General features: G+C 44.2%; 1 protein-coding gene across 1 annotated transcript; it reads right to left on the bottom strand.

The window, feature by feature from the left end:
• Window positions 1–2,417: 2,417 nt before the first annotated feature.
• On the bottom strand, window positions 2,418–7,228 carry LOC109760310 (KH domain-containing protein At4g18375). Its single transcript, XM_020319141.4, has 8 exons — window positions 6,945–7,228; window positions 5,264–5,852; window positions 4,308–4,817; window positions 3,984–4,223; window positions 3,617–3,901; window positions 3,451–3,506; window positions 3,218–3,308; window positions 2,418–2,768 (listed from the first exon to the last, which is right to left on the bottom strand). Exons 2-8 carry the CDS (start codon window positions 5,840–5,842, stop codon window positions 2,637–2,639), a joined length of 1,893 nt encoding a protein of 630 aa, XP_020174730.1. The 5' UTR covers window positions 5,843–5,852; window positions 6,945–7,228; the 3' UTR covers window positions 2,418–2,636.
• Between the last annotated feature and the right edge of the window lie 17,455 nt (window positions 7,229–24,683).

Below are 24,683 nucleotides of genomic sequence, written 5' to 3'. Positions count from 1 at the left end.
CATTTTCAAGATCAGCTGCAACAATAACATTACCATTATCCATCAAATCAAATCACATTACCGAGCCAATTGAGCTTTTGCCCAGCTGTATGTAGACATCAGCCAACGCTAGTACCCGTTTCTCGCAAAGTTACAAGTACAATGAAACAATTTCACATTGCACAGCGGAAAACAGACAAACAAGGGGGGGAATCACCAGCCGATTGCCACAAGCTTTCAGCACCCATGTTCTCTATTTACAAGGGGCACAACTCACCAACAAAAATTGCATTAAACAGTAGCCGCAAAGTCATCATGCGAGCAGTTGCCAACTCATAAGAAAAAATTTAAATTATTTACAATGAGCCGTCATGACTACCTACAAACCAACCTACTATTCACAGTTATGTCAAAGAAACACAGTCATCTAAGAATGTGCATGGCTAATGAATGACATCAGAAGTCGAGATGATGAATGGGAAGAAGAGTCAGGTACAGAACGATTATAGATAATTTCAGGACCGTTACTCAGCTACAACTATTTGAAAAGGGACAAGAAGAATTTTGCACTCAGAAAGATTTCTTAAAATTGAAGTATTACTAGACTCCTTGGATATCCAAGGATGGTACTGCCACCATGCAAAACACTAGGAAAAATGTGAATTGCATGTTCTGATTAAATGGCAAGTTGGTGAAAGAATATATGTGTTCCTCCCGTACAGGCAACAGAGAGAATCAGCTATCAGCGCTGACACACAGAACAAAACAAGAATTGATAAACAAGGGGAAAATCATCAGCCAACTGTGACAAGTTATGTTGCAGTACCACCAAGCAGTTGCAACTCATAAGAAACAAGATTTCTTAAAATTGAATCACTGGAATACTCCTTAGATATCTAAGGATGGTATTGCCACCATGCAAACACTGGATTGAATGTGCTGTGCTTCGTGTTCAGATTGGAGTCTATTGGAAGTGGCAAAAGAGTAAGAAGGGCGATGTTAAAGTTTATCACGAAAGGACGATAAGAACTTTAGTTGGTAACAATGAAACAGATTTCAAAAGATTGCTCTACATTGGGGTATCCACTCCTTAGATATCTAAGGATGGTATCGGCGCTGATAAGAACATGTATAAGGGCCCCTCCCCGTACTGGCAACAGAGCAAACAGGAACAGAGAAGAGAGGTGGAAATCATCAGCTGACTGCCACAAAATCTCAGCAATCTCAAGTTCTTTGTTGACGAATTCACCTAATAGCAATGCGTGAGCAGAAGCCGCAATATAACTTGCGGCATCCAAGCAGTTGCAACTCATAAGATACTAAGTATTTACAAAGAATGGACATGACTAACTAACTATCTACTATTCACAGTTTGGTGTCAAAGAGAAATAACAAATCTAGAAACATGCATGCTGGGATGATGAATGGGAAGAGGAGTCATGTACAGAACCTATTTCTAGATTATACATAATTTTAGTGCCATTACTCAACCAACACTTATTTCAGAAGGGCAATAATATTACTTTAGTTGTGATGTCAAAAAACGTAAACATATCTAAAAACCTATCCACCTAAGGAATTTACCGGATTAGTTGAGATGATTGATTGGGAAGAGTCAAGTTCAGAACCTGTTTTCAGAATATACACAATTTTAGGGCCGTTACTTAGGTACTTCAAAATTTGGAGCCTTTAAATATTTGATTGAAGGACAGGTTGTGGAGTAAGGTGAAGGGATGGATTGAGAAAACGTTATCTACAGCTTGTAAGGAGGTGTTGGTAAATTCTGTTGCTCAGGCGGTACCTGTTTTCTCTATGTCTTGCTTTAAGTTGCCAAGGGGTCTTTGTGAGCACCTTAATAAACTTATTCGACAGTTTTGGTGGGGGAGTAAAGAAGGAAATAGGAAACATGCATGGGTAGCATGGAAGAGTATGACCCAACCAAAGTTCATGGGCGGCTTTCGAGATTTTGAACTTTTGAACTACATCTATTTCAAAAGAACATGAAGAATTTCTACTTGGTCACCATGAAACAGATTTCTTAAAATTATGTATATTAGAGAAGTCCTTGGGTATCTAAGTATGATGTAGCCACCATGCAGAACACTGAAAAAACATGTACCACGTGTTCGACTGAAGATTATCAATCATGGTAAGCAGCAAAAGAGTATAAGAACGATGATGTTTAAGTCTATCATGAAAAGGATGGGGAGAATTCTAATTGGTAATAATGCAATAGATTTCTTAAAAACGAAGTGTTAGAATACTCCTTGGATATCTAATACGGTATTGCCACCAAGCACAGCACTGAAAAAACGTGTGCTGCATGGACTGAAGTGGCAAAAGAGTGCCCCACCCATACTGGCGAACATATCAGCAATCAGCGCTGACAGCATAAAGAATTGGTTATGAATAGGCAGAGATTGAAGCAGTCATCGAGATTAGACAGGAATATCTGAACATGCGATTAAACACGGACAAGTCCACACAAGTATAGCCATGGTTGAGAGTCTGAGGAAGATAGACAGATAAGCATGAGGTTTATTGGAGAGTTCAAGGGATGGAGAACACAGTTTTTGATCTACGGGATGACAAGAGAAGTCCGATAGAGCTGACTGAAGGGTCCATATATATCCTTTCAAACTACAGCAGGAACCTCCTTAAGTAGACATTATGAAAGCTTTGATCAAATTCTCTGCCGACTGCCTCTGCTCCGGGGTGCCAAATATGTTAGCAACATGCTCATGACGAGATGATTTTGATTCAATAATTTCAATGTCAGCTCCAGAAATCTGCAGTTACAATCAATAATTTCATGTCAATGGTAAGTAAAAATAACCTACCTACGAAGTAATCCTAAAAGTAGACCATTCAAGATGTCAGATTATAAGTTTATAACTGATTACGTTTTCCATATGTTCATGCATGTCGATCCTGTACAAAGGTTGCTTCAAACCAATCCACTCTTGGTGTTGTACACACCACTATGTTATAATTTCATCCTTAGTCATGGATAAATTACTCTCTTTTACTAAATAAGTTAATAAAATAATCAAATGATCTAATATACTACTCCATTAGTAGTAGAAAAAAACCTATTCTTTTAGGTACTGGTATATACTAATGGACTTGATATTACAGCAGACAGCATGTAGGACCCCATATGAACTGGAGTCCGAGCGCACTCTTTCAGACAATCATCTACTCCTCTGCGCAAAGTAAAATGAAATAGTAAACTGACCTTTCTAATGTTGTCCAAGTTTGTACCGTGCTTCCCCATTACTTTTGAAAGGCCGCTAGAAGGAATAAACATTTCCATATCTGGGACGCGTCTGATCAATGGCAATCAGCAAAATGAAATACAATTGTAAGGATAAGAATAAAGAACAAAGTAATAACTACAAGTATAAGGAGGCCTGCACAACAAGGGGCACGGCTTAGAAAGGGTTTATGGTGAGTTCAGTTGCAACCTACCTTCCATATGGCTTTGAAGTGTATGAGGAGCGTACTCCAAATCCATCATCTACAGCCTGTTGGAGGATATCACCGGTTAAGTTAATATCATAAACTTATAGGCACATCTCATTATGAAGGTCAACAGGGAAACAGAGAAAATTGACGTTTAAGCAAAATATTTTACCTGCCTGGGGCTGTATCCATGATACAAGTTGCTACGAGGAAATACATTCGAACCACGCTCAGCTTCACCCCTTTGATCATGGCGCAATGGAGTGATTTGTTGACTGTAAGGTAATAATGCTGGCATCGGAAAGCTGCTTGAATACACGGGTTCAGTGGTGGCAACAGTTAGCTTCCCATCCTTGCCAGAATTTTGCCTCCCCACGCTGTCCTTCAGAACTTCTTCCCGGAGCCTTAGAACGATCTGAACAAGAGCATCACGCAGTTTGTCCACTTCCCCGAACACCTACACGTAAAACTCGTAAATACATCTAGATATATCACATATCACATAGATACTATCTCAAACAATAACAGAAAGGGCAAACCTCGACAAGCTCATCACTGGAAGATGCCTTCCGGGGCTTAGTGCCCTTGGATATGTGGATAATTGCCTTAGACTTATTCCGCATGTCATTAATGATTGAACCACCCTTGCCGATAAGGCAGCCAATGACATTACCCGGAACAAGAAGGCGGAGATGAATTCTATCTTCAGTTTCATCGTTGATCTTTGCTTGAAGCAGAAGAACAGCTTCCACTGCTGCAGACTTAACATCATCGGTGGCCTGACATGAAAGGTGTCACCACAAATGAAAAAAAAAGTGTATAAACAACAAAGCACAACTAGTGAGCTGGAAGTGTGGTCTAACCTCAGTGGACGAAATGGTGATTATGCTTTCCTCCTTGTCATTCTTTGCGTCATCAACATCTACGCTTGCACCACTTTCTTTCCTTATATTCTTTATGGTCATCCCACCTTTACCAATAACTAACCCAATCCTGTCACCAGGGCATACAACACGCACCAATAGCTCTCCTGAACATTTTGGGGTGTTATAAGTAGGAATAGCTGGGACCATAGACTGATAAATGGGCAATCCACCATGAGCATCAGTGGGTACAGTAAATTCAGGAACATGAGAACCACGACTTCTTGCCCCTAAGATAGACAGACTTGGATGCCCAGAGGACACAGAAGCATCTGACACTGAGTATAAGCTACTAGCCGGATAAACTGGAAGCTCTGAAGGAAGTATAATGGTTGGAGGAAGTTCATCAATAGATGTTTCAAGAGCAATGTTCTCTTTTGATGGACATTTGTAGATAATTGTTGATACTGCAAACAATGCCTTCTTGACAGCTCTAGTGTCCCCAGTTATCTGTTAAAAATGGTACTAGTAACAGTTAATAATTGACGGAATGCTGAAGAATGGATATTGAAGAACATAGCAGAGCTCAAAAGATTGGAATTGTTCGACAGTGTAAGTGAGCACCACACAAACAGAAAGTAAAATAGAATTATCAATTGTCTTAATTTGGGAAAACAAAATATTAATATGCATGTAACAAGAAGAATAAATTGTAAATATTGGTCAAAGTTAGACAAAGTTTGATTTTGAGAAGAATCTAATAGACACTATATTTGGGGACAGAGGGAGTATTAAAGAACTTGCTAATTTCTGCACCATGATAGAGAGATGACAATGATATATGCATACATTTTAACTAAAGGATTGCTGCTTGATAGACTGAACCTACTCACTAATGGTTAACCTCACGTTATGTTGGCACAGCTCACCAAACTATTATATGGAGGAAAAAATACCTGAACGAAATTATCAAAACTCATAGCACATGAGTGTGTAACATCGCTTGGATCTTTTGGTTTAACTTTAATGAATGATTTTGAAACTGAGCGAAGCCTCTTGATGACAGCACCAGATTTTCCAATAACACTTGCAGCTTGACTAGCTGGTACAAGAATGTTGGCTTCTTTATCATCAGAGTCACTAGTGATTGCCAGAGCATCAACAATTGCATCATGCACCATGAGTAATGCATTTTGTGCTGCGCAAACAGGCTCCCTATCATCATCATCATCTATGTCGCTAATCATGACATCTCTATGCTTGACATAACAATATACCAAAACAACCCTTTTGTCAGCACCAGGGTATGGGTCGACAATCTTGACTTTGGCATTTGTCTGTTGCCGGATGGAATTTATCACCTTGCCACCCTTGCCAATTACACTACCAATCACTTTGTCTGGACAAAGTATCCGGTAAACAACCAATTCGTCCGTACCGGAGGTCTCCTGGGTGTGAGCCGGCCTCCGCTTTTGATCCCTGTCTTCTCTGTCATGATCCCTGTGTTGGCTGGTACGCTTACCAGAAGGCTTCATGGTTTATTCCCTACACAAGAAAATGAACGAAATGATTAATGACAAGCACAGTAAAAATGAATAAATACATATCAGCTATATATAAGATAATCATTCATGATATAGCATCAACACATTCAACAGACATGACAGCGCAGAATGATACGAATCAAACAAATGGGCCACGTATCACTGCAATGAATGTGCTAGCAAGATGTTCCCATGATTCTGGTGAATCAATCGGCATTCACCAAGAATAAATCAGCAGCAAGCCTATTTTCCATAAGAACTCAACAAGTAGCCGTCGTCGATTATTCATGTAATCACAACAAAAATTAATCGGCGCGTGCAAGAGAAAACAGAAATACCTAAGTAGTAATAAATCAAACACGACAGCTACACCAACCACAACCAGCATACCATTAAAAAACGAACAGAGAATGTCTATTAATTACGTGTTATTGTGTATACGAGTAAAAAAGGCAAGACACGCAGAGTCACGCCACCAATTGGCGCAAATCATGCAGTCACGAGGCACGTGGCACGGTATTGATTGCTACATAACCGTCAACGGATATAACTAACCAATGTCAAGAAATTAGATCCGGTGACGAATGTGATTGAATCGGTAGGCGGAACGACGCGGCAAGGAGCCGGATTCCAGGATAAATGCTACTTACACGCCAAGTAAGCGAAACACGACAACAGACTAGCTGATAGACGCCGCGACGGAACAAAATTTATTGACCCTCTAAAATAAAGACTGGACTCATGGAATCAATAAGCGGCGTTCGCCCAAGATAGGGTGGAGTGACGATTAAAAGAAACATTGCCAGCCTACAACATATCAACCAGTCCTTTCTCAATAGGTTTCGTAGATGGGGGTTATCTGCAAGGGAAGAGAAACCCTAGGCGACAGAAAGTAGAAGATAAGATTTAGGCCTGGCAGCACAAGTCGTAACCCTAAACCCTAAATTAAGCTACGCGATTCGCGAGCCTGGATGTCTAAATCCGGCCTTTCGCCCCCACCCTTCGACTTCCCCGACATGTCGCTTCTCGCTGCCGGACTTGAGGTAGATGGGGGGGAGGGGGCGGCGTTGGTCAGCGGCGGGGGGAGAGGTACCGGAACGGCGTCGCGGCGGCGACGGTCGACGGGGTCGAGGGAGCGAGGAAGCAGCCGGCGTACGAACCGGGGGCGGGGTCGAGGTCGGCGACGACCGACGGTGGCGGCGGATTGGGGAGTCGCCGACGGGAGGGGGGCGAGAGGGGGTGGTAGGTAACCCTAGCGTGCTGGCTGGGATGGGGGTGCTGCCCTTTTGGTCTGCGCCCCAGCCACCGAGGAGGGAGAGGATAGCCCGGGCGGACGGAACGGCCCAGGCCCAAGGGCCACAAGACGCGTTGTAGTATGATCACTTCTATTTTCTGAAGAAAGAAGTATAGTTTTCACCCCCAAAGTGATACGGTCCTTGTGTTGATACCCAAGGTATAAAACCCTACTCTTCTTACCCAGTTTAGGCCCATTAGCTTATGCAATGTGATTTATAAAATTGCTTCTAAAATGGTAGCGAATAGATTAAAGTTGATATTCCCAGATATTATCTCAAAGGAGCAATCAGCCTTTGTCCCAGGGAGGTTAATCACGGATAATATCATATGTGCTTATGAATGTTTGCACTTTATGAAGAGAAACAGATCTGAGTCAAATAGTTTTTGTGCACTCAAGCTTGACATGATGAAGGCGTATGACAGATTAGAATGACCTTATCTAAAGGCAATTATGGGTAAGCTTGGGTTTGCTCCAGAATGGATCCATACAGTGATGAGCATGATAACTTCTGTTTTCGTTCTCGGTTTTGTTTAATGGAGAGAGATTGGAGAGCTTCTCACCATCCAGAGGTATCAGGCAGGGAGATCCTATTTCCCCTTACTTATTCTTGATTGCAGCGGAGGGCCTTTCGTGCCTTTTAAAACACAGTTCTCAGTCATTAGTGCTCGATGGCATAAAGGTGGTACCCACGGCTCCGGCAGTGAATCACCTTTTGTTTGCAGATGACAGTCTGCTGCTTTTCAAGTCTAGTGTCCAGGGGGCAAATGAGTTATCAAACCTACTTGATGCATACTGCTTGGCTTCAGGTCAAAGGGTAAACTATGATAAATCGTCCATCTTCTTCAGTAAGGGGTGCCCGGAGACCCTTAGAGTGGAGATAAAGAATATACTCAATGTGCAGAATGAATCTCTGAGTGAGAAGTATTTGGGTCTGCCGACCGATGTGGGACAGTCAAAAAATGGCACTTTCAAATATTTAAGAGACAGAGTGTGGGAAAGGATAAAGGGATGGATGAGAAACTTTTATCTGTTGCCGGAAAGGAGGTTCTCATAAAATCTGTGGCCCAAGCTATACCAGTTTTTTCGATGTCATGCTTCAGACTACCTCGAGGCCTTTGTGAAAGTATTACTTCACTTATCCGTCAGTTTTGGTGGGGGAGTAAGAGAGGCAAGAGGAAACAATGTTGGGTATCTTGGGATTTGATGACTCGTCCGAAAAGTTTGGGAGGACTTGGTTTTCGGGACATAGAGATCTTCAACTTGGCACTTTTGTCTCGGCAAGTATGGAGATTACTGAATGATCCCTCCTCTCTTAGTGCACAGATTCTAAAAGCGGCATATTTTCCACAATGCTCTGTTCTAGAAGCTCAACTAGGCCCACATCCTTCTCAGATTTGGCGATCTATACTAGATGGGAGGGATATTATCACCCAAGGAGCGATCAGGCGAATTGGAGATGGAACGTCCACGCACATATGGCAACACAATTGGATTCCACGGAACGGACTGATGAGGCCGATTGCATCTTTAATTGATGAACCACCGCAGTTGGTTTCTGAGTTGATCGACCACACCAGGGCTGAGTGGCGGGAGGACCTGGTCAGACAGGTTTTCATACCTCTTGACGCGGAGGCTATTTTACAGATCCCGTTATGTACGCGGCAGGTGGAAGATTTTTGGGCATGGAATGATGATCCAAAGGGACGCTTCTCTGTACGGTCGGCTTATAAGCTGACTGTCAGAATCAAGACCGGGCGCGAGGCATGGCTGGAGGACAGGGAGGATCCTTTGTTGGGGAACGTAGTAATTTCAAAAAAATTCCTACGCATACGCAAGATCATGGTGATGCATAGCAACGAGAGGGGAGAGTGTTGTCCACGTACCCTCGTAGACCGAAAGCGGAAGCGTTAGCACAACGCGGTTGATGTAGTCGTACGTCTTCACGATCCGACCGATCAAGTACCGAACGCACGGCACCTCCGAGTTCAGCACACGTTCAGCCCGATGACGTCCCTTGAACTCCGATCCAGCCGAGTGTTGAGGGATAGTTTCGTCAGCATGACGGTGTGGTGACGGTGATGATGTTCTATCGACGCAGGGCTTCGCCTAAGCACCGCTACAGTATTATCGAGGTGGACTATGGTGGAGGGGGGCACCGCACACGGCTAAAAGATCAAACGATCAATTGTTGTGTCCTTGGGGTGCCCCCTGCCCCCGTATATAAATGAGCAAGGGGGGAGGTGCGGCCGGCCAGGGAGAAGGCGCGCCAGGAGGAGTCCTACTCCCACCAGGAGTAGGACTCCCTCCCTTCCTTGTTGGAATAGGAGAAGGGGGAAAGAGGTGAGGAGAGGAAGGAAAGGGGGGCGCCGCCCCCCTCTCCTTGTCCTATTCGGACTAGGGGGGAGGGGCGCGCGGCCCTTGCCCTGGCCGCCTCCCCTCATCTCCACTAAGGCCCACTATGGCCCATTAACCCCCGGGGGGTTCCGGTAACCCCTCCGGTACTCCGGTAAAATCCCGATTTCACCCGGAACACTTCCGATATCCAAATATAGGCTTCCAATATATCAATCTTCATGTCTCGACCATTTCGAGACTCCTCGTCATGTCCATGATCACATCCGGGACTCCGAACAACCTTCGTTACCTCAAAACATATAAACTCATAATATAACTGTCATCGAAACGTTAAGCGTGCGGACCTTACGGGTTCGAGAACTATGTAGACATGACCGAGACACATCTCCGGTCAATAACCAATAGCGGAACCTGGATGCTCATATTGGCTCCCACATATTCTACGAAGATCTTTATCGGTCAGACCGCATAACAACATACGTTGTTGTTGGAAATATGCCCTAGAGGCAATAATAAAATGGTTATTATTATATTTCTTTGTTCATGATAATTGTCTATTGTTCATGCTATAATTGTGTTATCCGGAAATCGTAATACATGTGTGAATACATAGACCACAACGTGTCCCTAGTAAGCCTCTAGTTGACTAGCTCGTTGATCAACAGATAGTCATGGTTTCCTGACTATGGACATTAGATGTCATTGATAACGGGATCACATCATTAGGAGAATGATGTGATGGACAAGACCCAATCCTAAGCATAGCTCAAAGATCGTGTAGTTCGTTTGCTAGAGTTTTTCCAATGTCAAGTATCTTTTCCTTAGACCATGAGATCGTGTAACTCCCGGATGCCGTAGGAGTGCTTTGGGTGTGCCAAACGTCACAACGTAACTGGGTGACTATAAAGGTACACTACAGGTATCTCTAAAAGTGTCTGTTGGGTTGACACGGATCGAGACTGGGATTTGTCACTCCGTATGACGGAGAGGTATCTCTGGGCCCACTCGGTAATGCATCATCATAATGAGCTCAATGTGACTAAGGAGTTAGTCACGGGATCATGCATTACGGTACAAGTAAAGTGACTTGCCGGTAACGAGATTGAACAAGGTATTGGGATACCGACGATCGAATCTCGGGCAAGTAACGTACCGATTGACAAAGGGAATTGTATATGGGATTGATTGAATCCTCGACATCATGGTTCATCCGATGAGATCATCGTGGAGCATGTGGGAGCCAACATGGGTATCCAGATCCCGCTGTTGGTTATTGACCGGAGAGGCGTCTCAGTCATGTCTGCATGTCTCCCGAACCCGTAGGGTCTACACACTTAAGGTTCGGTGACGCTGGGGTTGTAAGGGATATTAGTATGCGGAAACCCGAAAGTTGTTTGGAGTCCCGGATGAGATCCCGGACGTCACGAGGAGTTCCGGAATGGTCTGGAGGTGAAGAATTATATATAGGAAGTCCAGTTTCGGCCACCGGGAAAGTTTCGGGGGTTATCGGTATTGTACCGGGACCACCGGAAGGGTCCCGGGGGTCCACCGGGTGGGGCCACCTATCCCGGAGGGCCCCATGGGCTGAAGTGGGAGGGGAACCAGCCCCTAGTGGGCTGGTGTGCCCCCCATGGGCCTCCCCCTGCGCCTAGGGTTGGAAACCCTGGGGGTGGGGGCGCCCCACCTGGCTTGGGGGGGAAGTTTCCCCCCTTGGTCGCCGCCCCCCTGTAGATGGGATCCCAGGGGCCGGCCCCCCAGGGGGCCTATATAAAGGGGGGAGGGAGGGCTGTTGTACCCTAGCCCCTGGCGCCTCCCTCTCCCTCCCGTGACACCTCTCTCTCCCGTTTGTGCTTGGCGAAGCCCTGCCGGGAACCCCGCTACTTCCACCACCACGCCGTCGTGCTGCTGGATCTCCATCAACCTCTCCTTCCGCCTTGCTGGATCAAGAAGGAGGAGACGTCGCTGCTCCGTACGTGTGTTGAACGCGGAGGTGCCGTCCGTTCGGCACTCGGTCATCGGTGATTTGGATCACGGCGAGTACGACTCCATCAACCCCGTTCACTTGAACGCTTCCGCTCGCGATCTACAAGGGTATGTAGATGCACTCCTTTTCCCCTCGTTGCTAGTATACTCCATAGATGGATCTTGGTGATGCGTAGAAAATTTTAAAATTCTGCTACGATCCCCAACAGTGGCATCATGAGCCAGGCCTATGCGTAGTTACTATGCACGAGTAGAACACAAAAGCAGTTGTGGGCGTAGATGTTGTCAATTTTTCTTGCCACTACTAGTCTTATCTTGTTTCGGCGGTATTGTGGGATGAAGCGGCCCGGACCGACCTTACACGTACGCTTACGTGAGACAGGTTCCACCGACTGACATGCACTAGTTGCATAAGGTGGCTAGCGGGTGTCTGTCTCTCCCACTTTAGTCGGAACGGATTCGATGAAAAGGGTCCTTATGAAGGGTAAATAGAAATTGGCATATCACGTTGTGGTTTTACGTAGGTAAGAAACGTTCTTGCTAGAAACCTATAGAAGCCACGTAAAAACTTGCAACAACAATTAGAGGACGTCTAACTTGTTTTTGCAGCATGTGCCTTGTGATGTGATATGGCCAGAAGATGTGATGAATGATATATGTGATGTATGAGATTGATCATATTCTTATAATAGGAATCACGACTTGCATGTCGATGAGTATGACAACCGGCAGGAGCCATAGGAGTTGTCTTTATTTTTTGTATGACCTGCGTGTCATTGAATAACGCCATGTAAATTACTTTACTTTATTGCTAAACGCGTTAGCCATAGAAGTAGAAGTAATCGTTGGCGTGACAACTTCATGAAGACACGATGATGGAGATCATGATGATGGAGATCATGGTGTCATGCCGGTGACGAAGATGATCATGGCGCCCCGAAGATGGAGATCAAAGGAGCAAAAATGATATTGGCCATATCATGTCACTATTTGATTACATGTGATGTTTATCATGTTTTGCATCTTATTTGCTTAGAACGACGGTAGTAAGTAAGATGATCCCTTATAATAATTTCAAGAAAGTGTTCCCCCTAACTGTGCACCGTTGCGAAGGTTCGTTGTTTCGAAGCACCACGTGATGATCGGGTGTGATAGATTCTAACGTTCGCATACAACGGGTGTTGACGAGCCTAGCATGTACAGACATGGCCTCGGAACACACGCAATACACTTAGGTTGACTTGACGAGCCTAGCATGTACAGACATGGCCTCAGAACACGGAAGACCGAAAGGTCGAGCATGAGTCGTATAAAAGATACGATCAACATGGAGATGTTCACCGATCTTGACTAGTCCGTCTCACGTGATGATCGGACACGGCCTAGTTAACTCGGATCATGTTTCACTTAGATGACTAGAGGGATGTCTATCTGAGTGGGAGTTCATTGAATAATTTGATTAGATGAACTTAATTATCATGAACTTAGTCTAAAATCTTTACAATATGTCTTGTAGATCAAATGGCCCACGTTATCCTCAACTTCAACGCGTTCCTAGAGAAAACCAAGCTGAAAGATGATGGCAGCAACTATACGGACTGGGTCCGGAACCTGAGGATCATCCTCATAGCTGCCAAGAAAGATTATGTCCTAGAAGCACCGCTAGGTGAAGCACCCATCCCAGAGAACCAAGACGTTATGAACGATTGGCAATCACGTGCTGATGATTACTCCCTCGTTCAGTGCGGCATGCTTTACAGCTTAGAACCGGGTCTCCAAAAGCGTTTTGAGCATGGAGATTATGAGATGTTCGAAGAGCTGAAAATGGTTTTCCAAGCTCATGCCCGGGTCGAGAGATATGAAGTCTCCGACAAGTTCTTCAGCTGTAAAATGGAGGAAAATAGTTCTGTCAGTGAGCACATACTCAGAATGTCTGGGTTACACAACCACTTGTCTCAGCTGGGAGTTAATCTCCCGGATGACGCGGTCATTGACAGAATCCTTCAGTCGCTTCCACCAAGCTACAAGAGCTTTGTGATGAACTTCAATATGTAGGGGATGGAAAAGACCATTCCCGAGGTATATTCAATGCCGAAATCAGCGGAGGTGGAGATCAAAAAGGAACATCAAGTGTTGATGGTGAATAAAACCACTAAGTTCAAGAAAGGCAAGGGTAAGAAGAACTTCAAGAAGGACGGCAAGGGAGTTGCCGCGCCCGGTAAGCCAGCTGCCAGGAAGAAGTCAAAGAATGGACCCAAGCCTGAGACTGAGTGCTTTTATTGCAAGGGAAGTGGTCACTGGAAGTGGAACTGCCCCAAATACTTAGCGGACAAGAAGGCCGGCAACACCAAAGGTATATGTGATATACATGTAATTGATGTGTACCTTACCAGTACTCGTAGTAGCTCCTGGGTATTTGATACCGGTGCGGTTGCTCATATTTGTAACTCAAAACAGGAACTGCGGAATAAGCGGAGACTGGCAAATGACGAGGTGACGATGCGCGTCGGGAATGGTTCCAAGGTCGATGTGATCGCCGTCGGCACGCTGCCTCTACATTTACCTACGGGATTAGTTTTAAACCTCAATAATTGTTTTTTAGTGCCAGCTTTGAGCATGAACATTGTATCTGGATCTCGTTTAATGCGAGATGGCTACTCATTTAAATCCGAGAATAATGGTTGTTCTATTTATATGAGAGATATGTTTTATGGTCATGCCCCGCTGGTCAATGGTTTATTCTTGATGAATCTCGAACGTGATGCTACACATATTCATAGTGTGAATACCAAAAGATGTAAAGTTGATAACGATAGTCCCACATACTTGTGGCACTGCCGCCTTGGTCACATTGGTGTCAAACGCATGAAGAAGCTCCATGCAGATGGACTTTTGGAGTCTCTTTATTATGAATCATTTGACACGTGCGAACCATGCCTCATGGGTAAGATGACCAAGACTCCGTTCTCCGGAACAATGGAGCGAGCAACCAACTTATTGGAAATCATACATACCGATGTGTGCGGTCCAATGAGTGTTGAGGCTCGCGGAGGATATCGTTATGTTCTCACTCTCACTGATGACTTAAGTAGATATGGGTATGTGTACCTAATGAAACACAAGTCTGAAACCTTTGAAAAGTTCAAGGAATTTCAGAGTGAGGTTGAGAATCAACGTGACAGGAAAATAAAGTTCTTACGATCAGATCGTGGTGGAGAATATTTAAGTCACGAATTTGGTACGCACTTAAGGAAATGTGGAATCGTTTCACAACTCACGCCGCCTGGAACACCTCAGCGAAACGGTGTGTCCGAACGTCGTAATCGCACTCTATTGGATATGGTGCGATCTATGATGTCTCTTACCGATCTACCGCTCTCATTTTGGGGCTATGCTTTAGAGACTGCCGCATTCACTTTAAATAGGGCTCCGTCGAAATCCGTTGAGACGACACCGTATGAATTATGGTTTGGGAAGAAACCTAAGCTGTCGTTTCTAAAAGTTTGGGGATGCGATGCTTATGTCAAGAAACTTCAACCTGAAAAGCTCGAACCCAAGTCGGAAAAATGCGTCTTCATAGGATACCCTAAGGAAACCATTGGGTATACCTTCTACCTCAGATCCGAAGGCAAGATCTTTGTTGCCAAGAATGGGTCCTTTCTGGAGAAAGAGTTTCTCTCGAAAGAAGTGAGTGGGAGGAAAGTGGAACTTGATGAGGTGATAGTCACCCCTTCCGAACCGGAAAGTAGCGCAGCACGGGAAGATGTTCCTGTGGTGCCTACACCGACTGAGGAGGAAGTTAATGATGATGATCATGAAGCTTCGGATCAAGTTACTGCTGAACTTCGTAGGTCCACAAGGACACGTTCCGCACCAGAGTGGTACGGCAACCCAGTCCTGGAAATCATGTTGTTGGACAACGGTGAACCTTCGAACTATGAAGAAGCGATGGCGGGCCCGGATTCCGACAAATGGCTAGAAGCCATGAAATCCGAGATAGGATCCATGTATGAAAACGAAGTATGGACTTTGACTGACTTGCCCGATGATCGGCGAGCCATAGAAAATAAATGGATCTTTAAGAAGAAGACAGACGCGGATGGTAACGTGACCATCTATAAGGCTCGACTTGTCGCTAAGGGTTATCGACAAGTTCAAGGGGTTGACTACGATGAGACTTTCTCACCCGTAGCGAAGCTGAAGTCCGTCCGAATCATGTTAGCAATTGCCGCATTCTATGATTATGAGATATGGCAAATGGACGTCAAAACGGCATTCCTTAACGGCTTTCTTAAGGAAGAATTGTATATGATGCGGCCGGAAGGTTTTGTCGATCCTAAGAATGCTAACAAGGTATGCAAGCTCCAGCGCTCCATCTATGGGCTGGTGCAAGCATCTCGGAGTTGGAACATTCGATTTGATGAGATGATCAAAGCGTTTGGGTTTACACAGACTTATGGAGAATCCTGTGTTTACAAGAAAGTGAGTGGGAGCTCTGTAGCATTTCTCTTATTATATGTGGATGACATATTATTGATGGGAAATGATATAGAATTCTTGGAAAGTATAAAGGCCTATTTGAATAAGTGTTTTTCAATGAAGGACCTTGGAGAAGCTGCTTATATATTAGGCATCAAGATCTATAGAGATAGATGAAGACGCCTCATTGGTTTCACAGAGTACGTACCTTGACAAGATATTGAAGAAGTTCAATATGGATCAGTCCAAGAAAGGATTCTTGCCTGTATTGCAAGGTGTGCAATTGAGCACGACTCAATGCCCGGCCACGGCAGAAGATAGAGAAAAGATGAGTGTCATCCCCTATGCCTCGGCCATAGGGTCTATTATGTATGCCATGCTGTGTACCAGACCTGATGTAAACCTTGCCGTAAGTTTGGTAGGAAGGTACCAAAGTAATCCCGGCATGGAACACTGGACAGCGGTCAAGAATATCCTAAAGTACCTGAAGAGAACTAAGGATATGTTTCTCGTTTATGGAGGTGACGAAGAGCTCGTCGTAAAGGGTTACGTCGACGCTAGCTTCGACACAGATCTGGATGACTCGAAGTCACAAACCGGATATGTGTATATTTTGAATGGAGGGGCAGTAAGCTGGTGCAGTTGCAAGCAAAGCGTCGTGGCGGGATCTACATGTGAAGCGGAGTACATGGCAGCCTCAGAGGCAGCGCAAGAAGCAATCTGGATGAAGGAGTTCATTACCGACCTAGGGGTGATTCCCAATGCGTCGGGCCCGATGACTCTCTTCTGTGACAACACTGGAGCTATTGCCCTTGCCAAGGAGCCCAGGTTTCACAGGAAGACCAGGCATATCAAGCGTCGCTTCAACTCCATTCGTGAAAGTGTTCAAAATGGAGACATAGATATTCGTAAAGTACATACGGACCTGAATGTAGCAGATCCGTTGACTAAACCTCTCCCTAGAGCAAAACATGATCAACACCAGAATTCTACGGGTGTTCGATTCATCACAATGTAACTAGATTATTGACTCTAGTGCAAGTGGGAGACTGTTGGAAATATGCCCTAGAGGCAATAATAAAATGGTTATTATTATATTTCTTTGTTCATGATAATTGTCTATTGTTCATGCTATAATTGTGTTATCCGGAAATCGTAATACATGTGTGAATACATAGACCACAACGTGTCCCTAGTAAGCCTCTAGTTGACTAGCTCGTTGATCAACAGATAGTCATGGTTTCCTGACTATGGACTTTGGATGTCATTGATAACGGGATCACATCATTAGGAGAATGATGTGATGGACAAGACCCAATCCTAAGCATAGCTCAAAGATCGTGTAGTTCGTTTGCTAGAGTTTTTCCAATGTCAAGTATCTTTTCCTTAGACCATGAGATCGTGTAACTCCCGGATGCCGTAGGAGTGCTTTGGGTGTGCCAAACGTCACAACATAACTGGTGACTATAAAGGTACACTACAGGTATCTCTGAAAGTGTCTGTTTGGTTGACACGGATCGAGACTGGAATTTGTCACTCCGTATGACGGAGAGGTATCTCTGGGCCCACTCGGTAATGCATCATCATAATGAGCTCAATGTGACTAAGGAGTTAGTCACGGGATCATGCATTACGGTACGAGTAAAGTGACTTGCCGGTAATGAGATTGAACAAGGTATTGGGATACCGACGATCGAATCTCGGGCAAGTAACGTACCGATTGACAAAGGGAATTGTATACGGGATTGATTGAATCCTCGACATCGTGGTTCATCCGATGAGATCATCGTGGAGCATGTGGGAGCCAACATGGGTATCTAGATCCCGCTGTTGGTTATTGACCGGAGAGGCGTCTCGGTCATGTCTGCATGTCTCCCGAACCCGTAGGGTCTACACACTTAAGGTTCGGTGACGCTAGGGTTGTAAGAGATATTAGTATGCGGAAAACCGAAAGTTGTTCGGAGCCCCGGATGAGATCCCGGACGTCACGAGGAGTTCCGGAATGGTCCGGAGGTGAAGAATTATATATAGGAAGTCCAGTTTCGGCCATCGGGAAAGTTTCGGGGGTTATCGGTATTGTACCGGGACCACCGGAAGGGTCCCGGGGGTCCACCGGGTGGGGCTACCTATCCCGGAGGGCCCCATGGGCTGAAGTGGGAGGGGAACCAGCCCCTAGTGGGCTGGTGCGCCCCCCATGGGCCTCCCCCTGCGCCTAGGGTTGGAAACCCTGGGGGTGGGGGCGCCCCACCTGGCTTGGGGGGGGGGGGAGTTTCCCCCCCTTGGCCGCCGCCCCCCTGTAGATGGGATCCCAGGGGCCGGCGCCCCCCAGGGGGCCTATATAAAGGGGGGAGGGAGGGCTGTTGTACCCTAGCCCCTGGCGCCTCCCTCTCCCTCCCGTGACACCTCTCTCTCCCGTTTGTGCTTGGCGAAGCCCTGCCGGGAACCCCGCTACTTCCACCACCACGCCGTCGTGCTGTTGGATCTCCATCAACCTCTCCTTCTGCCTTGCTGGATCAAGAAGGAGGAGACGTCGCTGCTCCGTACGTGTGTTGAACGCGGAGGTGCCGTCCGTTCGGCACTCGGTCATCGGTGATTTGGATCACGGCGAGTACGACTCCATCAACCCCGTTCACTTGAACGCTTCCACTCGCGATCTACAAGGGTATGTAGATGCACTCCTTTTCCCCTCGTTGCTAGTATACTCCATAGATGGATCTTGGTGATGCGTAGAAAATTTTAAAATTCTGCTACGATCCCCAACAGTTGTTCCCTTTGTCATCGGTATGTTACTTGCCCGAGATTCGATCGTCGGTATCTCAATACCTAGTTCAATCTCGTTACCGGCAAGTCTCTTTACTCGTTCCGTAATACATCATGCCACAACTAACTCATTAGTTGCAATGCTTGCAAGGCTTAAGTGATGTGCATTACCGAGAGGGCCCAGAGATACCTCCGACAATCGGAGTGACAAATCCTAATCTCGAAATACGCCAACCCAACAAGTACCTTTGGAGACACCTGTAGAGCACCTTTATAATCACCCAGTTACGTTGTGACGTTTGGTAGCACACAAAGTGTTCCTCCGGTAAACGGGAGTTGCATAATCTCATAGTCATAGGAACATGTATAAGTCATGAAGAAAGCAATAGCAACATACTAAGCGATCGAGTGCTAAGCTAACGGAATGGGTCAAGTCAATCACATCATTCTCCTAATGATGTGATCCCGTTAATCAAATGACAACTCATGTCTATGGCTAGGAAACATAACCATCTTTGATCAACGAGCTAGTCAAGTAGAGGCATACTAGTGACACTCTGTTTGTCTATGTATTCACACATGTATCATGTTTCCGGTTAATACAATTCTAGCATGAATAATAAACATTTATCATGATATAAGGAAATAAATAATAACTTTATTATTGCCTCTAGGGCATATTTCCTTCAGTCCCCCACTTGCACTAGAGTCAATAATCTAGTTCACATCGCTATGTGATTTAACATCAATGGTTCACATCTTTATGTGGTTAACACCCATAGTTCACATCGACATGTGACCAACACCCAAAGGGTTTACTAGAGTCAGTAATCTAGTTCACATCGCTATGTGATTAACACCCAAAGAGTACTAAGGTGTGATCATGTGTTTGCTTATGAGATAATTTTAGTCAACGGGTCTGTCACATTCAGATCCGTAAGTATTTTGCAAATTTTTGTGTTTACAATGCTCTGCACGGAGCTACTTTAGCTAATTGCTCCCACTTTTCAATATGTATCTGGATTGTGACTTAGAGTCATCCAGATCGGTGTCAAAGCTTGCATCGATGTAACTCTTTATGATGAACTCCTTATCACCTCCATAACCGAGAAATATATCCTTATTTCGCTAAGGATAATTTTGACCGCTGTCCAGTGATCTACTCCTAGATCACTATTGTACTCCCTTGCCAAACTTATGGTGAGGTACACAATAGGTCTGGTACTCAGCATAGCATACTTGATAGAACCTATGACTGAGGCATAGGGAATGACTCTTCATTCTCTTTCTATTTTTTTGCCGTGGTCGGGGTTTTGAGTCTTTACTCAACTTCACACCTTGTAACATAGGCAAGAACTCTTTCTTTGACTGTTCCATTTTGAACTATTTCAAAATCCTGTCAAGGTATGTAAAAACTTATCAAGCGTCTTGATCTATCTCTATAGATCTTGATGCTCAACATGTAAGCAGCTTCACCGAGGTCTTTCTTTGAAAAACTCCTTTCAAACACTCCTTTATGCTTTGCAGAATAATTCTACATTATTTCCGATCAACAATATGTCATTCACATATACTTATCAGAAATGTTGTAGTGCTTCCACTCACTTTCTTGTAAATACAGGCTTCACCGCAAGTCTGTATAAAACTATATGCTTTGATCAACTTATCAAAGCGTATATTCCAACTCCGAGATGCTTGCACCAGTCCATAGATGGATCGCTGGAGCTTGCATATTTTGTTAGCACTTTTAGGATTGACAAAACCTTCTGGTTGCATCATATACAACTCTTCTTTAATAAATCCATTAAAGAATGCAATTTTGTTTATCCAATTGCCAGATTTCATAAAATGCGGCAATTGCTAACATAATTCGGACAGACTTAAGCATAGATACGAGTGAGAAACTCTCATCGTAGTCAACACCTTGAACTTGTCGAAAACCTTTTGCGACAATTCTAGCTTTGTAGATAGTAACACTACTATCAGCGTCCATCTTTCTCTTGAAGATCCATTTAATCTCAATGGCTCGCCGATCATTGGGCAAGTCAATCAAAGTCCATACTTTGTTCTCATACATGGATCCCATCTCAGATTTCATTGCCTCAAGCCATTTTGCAGAATCTGGGCTCATCATCGCTTCCTCATAGTTCGTAGGTTCGTCATGGTCAAGTAACATGACCTCCAGAATAGGATTACCGTACCACTCTGGTGCAGATCTTACTCTGGTTGACCTACGAGGTTCGATAGTAACTTGATCTGAAGTTTCATGATCATCATCATTAATTGGTGTAGGTGTCACAGGAACCGGTTTCTGTGATGAACTACTTTCCAATAAGGGAGCAGGTACAGTTACCTCGTCAAGTTCTACTTTCCTCCCACTCACTTCTTTCGAGAGAAACTCCTTCTCTAGAAAGGATCCATTTTCAGCAACGAATATCTTGCCTTCAGATCTGTGATAGAAGGTGTACCCAACATTTTCTTTTGGGTATCCTATGAAGACGCATTTCTCCGATTTGGGTTTGAGCTTATCAGGTTGAAACTTTTTCACATAAGCATTGCAACCTCAAATTTTAAGAGACGACAGCTTAGGTTTCTTGCCAAACCATAGTTCATACGGTGTCGTCTCAACGGATTTAGATGGTGTCCTATTTAACGTGAATGTAGTTGTCTCTAATGCATAACCCTAAAACGATAGTGGTAGATCGGTATGAGACATCATAGATCGCACCATATCTAATAAAGTACGGTTACGACGTTCGGACACACCATTACACTGTGGTGTTCCAGGTGGCGTGAGTAGTGAAACTATTTCACATTGTTTTAACTGAAGGCCAAACTCGTAACTCAAATATTTTACCTTTGCGATCATATCGTAGAAACTTTTTATTTTTGTTACGATGATTCTCCACTTCACTCTGAAATTCTTTGAACTTTTCAAATGTTTCAGACTTGTGTTTCATCAAGTAGATATACCCATATCTGCTCAAATCATCTGTGAATGTCAGAAAATAATGATACCCGCCGCAAGCCTTAATATTCATCGGACCACGTACATCAGTATGTATGTTTCCAACAAATCTGTTGCTTGCTCCATTGTTCCGGAGAACGGTGTTTTAGTCATCTTGCCCAAGAGGCATGGTTCGCAAGCATCAAGTGATTCCAAAATCCCATCAGCATGGAGTTTCTTCATGCGCTTTACACCAATATGACCTAAACGGCAATGCCACAAATAAGTTGCACTATCATTATTAACTTTGCATCTTTTGGCTTCATTATTATCAATATGTGTATCACTACGATCGAGATCCAACAAACCATTTTATTGGGTGTATGACCATAGAAGGTTTTATTCATGTAAACAGAACAACAATTGTTCTCTAATTTAAATGAATAACCGTATTGCAACAAACATGATCAAATCATATTCATGCTCAACGCAAACACCAAATAACACTTATTTAGTTTCAATACTAATCCCGGAAGTATAGGGAGTGTGTGATGATGATCATATCAATCTTGGAACTACTTCCAACACACATCGTCACCTCGCCTTTTACTAGTTTCTGTTTATTCTGCAACTCCCGTTTCGAGTTACTACTCTTAGCAACTGAACCAGTATCAAATGCCGAGGGGTTGCTATAAACACTAGTAAAGTACACATCAATAACATGTATATCCAATATACCTTTGTTCACTTTGCCATCCTTCTTATCCACCAAATACTTGGGGTAGTTCCGCTTCCAGTGACCAGTCCCTTTGCAGTAGAAGCACTTAGTCTTAGGCTTACGACCAGACTTGGGCTTCTTCACTTGAGCAGCAACTTGCTTGCCGTTCTTCTTGAAGTTCCCCTTCTTCCCTTTGCCCTTTTCTTGAAACTAGTGGTCTCGTCAACCATCAACACTTGATGTTTTTCTTGATTTCTACCTTCGTTGATTTCAGCATCACGAAGAGCTTGGGAATTGTTTCTGTTATCCCTTGCATATTATAGTTCATCACGAAGTTCTACTAACTTGGTGATGGTGACTAGAGAATTTTGTCAATCACTATATTATCTGAAGATTAACTCCCACTTTATTCAAGCGATTGTAGTACCCGGAAAATCTGAGCACATGCTCACTGCTTGAGCTATTCTCCTCCATCTTTTAGTTGTAGAACTTGTTGGAGCTTCATATCTCTCAACTCGGGTATTTGCTTGAAATATTAACTTCAACTCCTGGAACATCTCATATGGTCCATGACGTTCAAAACGTCTTTGAAGTCCCGATTCTAAGCCGTTAAGCATGGTGCACTAAACTATCAAGTAGTCATCATATTGAGCTAGCCAAACGTTCACAACGTCTGCATCTGCTCCTGCAATAGGTCTGTCACCTAGCGGTGCATCAAGGACATAATTCTTCTGTGCAGCAATGAGGATAAACCTCAGATCACGGACCCAGTCCGCATCATTGCTACTATCATCTTTCAACTTACTTTTCTCTAGGAACATAAATAAAACATAGGGAAGCAACAACGCGAGCTATTGATCTACAATATAGATATGCTAATACTACCAGGACTAAGTTCATGATAAATTAAAGTTCAATTAATCATATTACTTAAGAACTCCCACTTAGATAGACATCCCTCTAATCTTCTAAGTGATCACGTGATCCATATCAACTAAACTATGTCCGATCATCACGTGAGATGGAGTAGTTTCAATGGTGAACATCACTATGTTGATCATATCTACTATATGATTCACGCTCGACCTTTCGGTCTCAGTGTTCCGAGGCCATATCTGTTATATGCTAGGCTCGTCAAGTTTAACCTGAATATTCCGCGTGTGCAACTGTTTTGCACCCGTTGTATTTGAACGTAGAGCCTATCACCCCCGATCATCACGTGGTGTCTCAGCACGAAGAACTTTCGCAACGGTGCATACTCAGGGATAACACTTATACTTTGATAATTTAGTGAGGGATCATCTTATAATGCTACCGTCAATCAAACCAAGATAAGATGCATAAAAAATAAACATCACATGCAATCAATATAAGTGATATGATATGGCCATCATCATCTTGTGCTTGTGATCTCCATCTCCGAAGCACCGTCATGATCACCATCGTCACCGGCGCGACACCTTGATCTTTATCGTAGCATCATTATTGTCTTGCCAATCTTATGCTTCTATGACTATCGCTAGTGATAAAGTAAAGCATTATAGGGCGATTGCATTGCATACAATAAAGCGACAACCATATGGCTCCTGGCAGTTGCCGATAACTCGGTTACAAAACATGATCATCTCATACAATAGAATTTAGCATCATGTCTTGACCATATCACATCACAACATGCCCTGCAAAAATAAGTTAGACGTCCTCTACTTTGTTGTTGCAAATTTTACGTGGCTGCTACGGGCTTAGCAAGAACCGTTCTCACCTACGCATCAAAACCACAACGATAGTTTGTCAAGTTGGTGCTGTTTTAACCTTCGCAAGGACCGGGCGTAGCCACACTCGGTTCAACTAAAGTTGGAGAAACTGACACCCGCCAGCCACTTGTGTGCAAAGCACGTCGGTAGAACCAGTCTCGCGTAAGCGTACGCGTAATGTCGGTCCGGGCCGCTTCATCCAACAATACCGCTGAACCAAAGTATGACATGCTGGTACGCAGTATGACTTATATCGCCCACAACTCACTTGTGTTCTACTCGTGCATATAACATCAACGCATAAAACCTGGCTCGGATGCCACTGTTGGGGAACGTAGTAATTTCAAAAAAATTCCTACGCATACACAAGATCATGGTGATGCATAGCAACGAGAGGGGAGAGTGTTGTCCACGTACCCTCGTAGACCGAAAGCGGAAGCGTTAGCACAACGTGGTTGATGTAGTCGTACGTCTTCACGATCCGACCGATCAAGTACCGAACGCACGGCACCTCCGAGTTCAGCACACGTTCAGCCCGA

This window comes from Aegilops tauschii, chromosome 5 (assembly GCF_002575655.3).
Source record: "Aegilops tauschii subsp. strangulata cultivar AL8/78 chromosome 5, Aet v6.0, whole genome shotgun sequence".
Classification (NCBI taxonomy): Eukaryota; Viridiplantae; Streptophyta; class Magnoliopsida; order Poales; family Poaceae; genus Aegilops; species Aegilops tauschii.
Note: the sequence above shows the minus strand (reverse complement) of the source record. Positions and strands in the feature narration are given on the sequence as shown.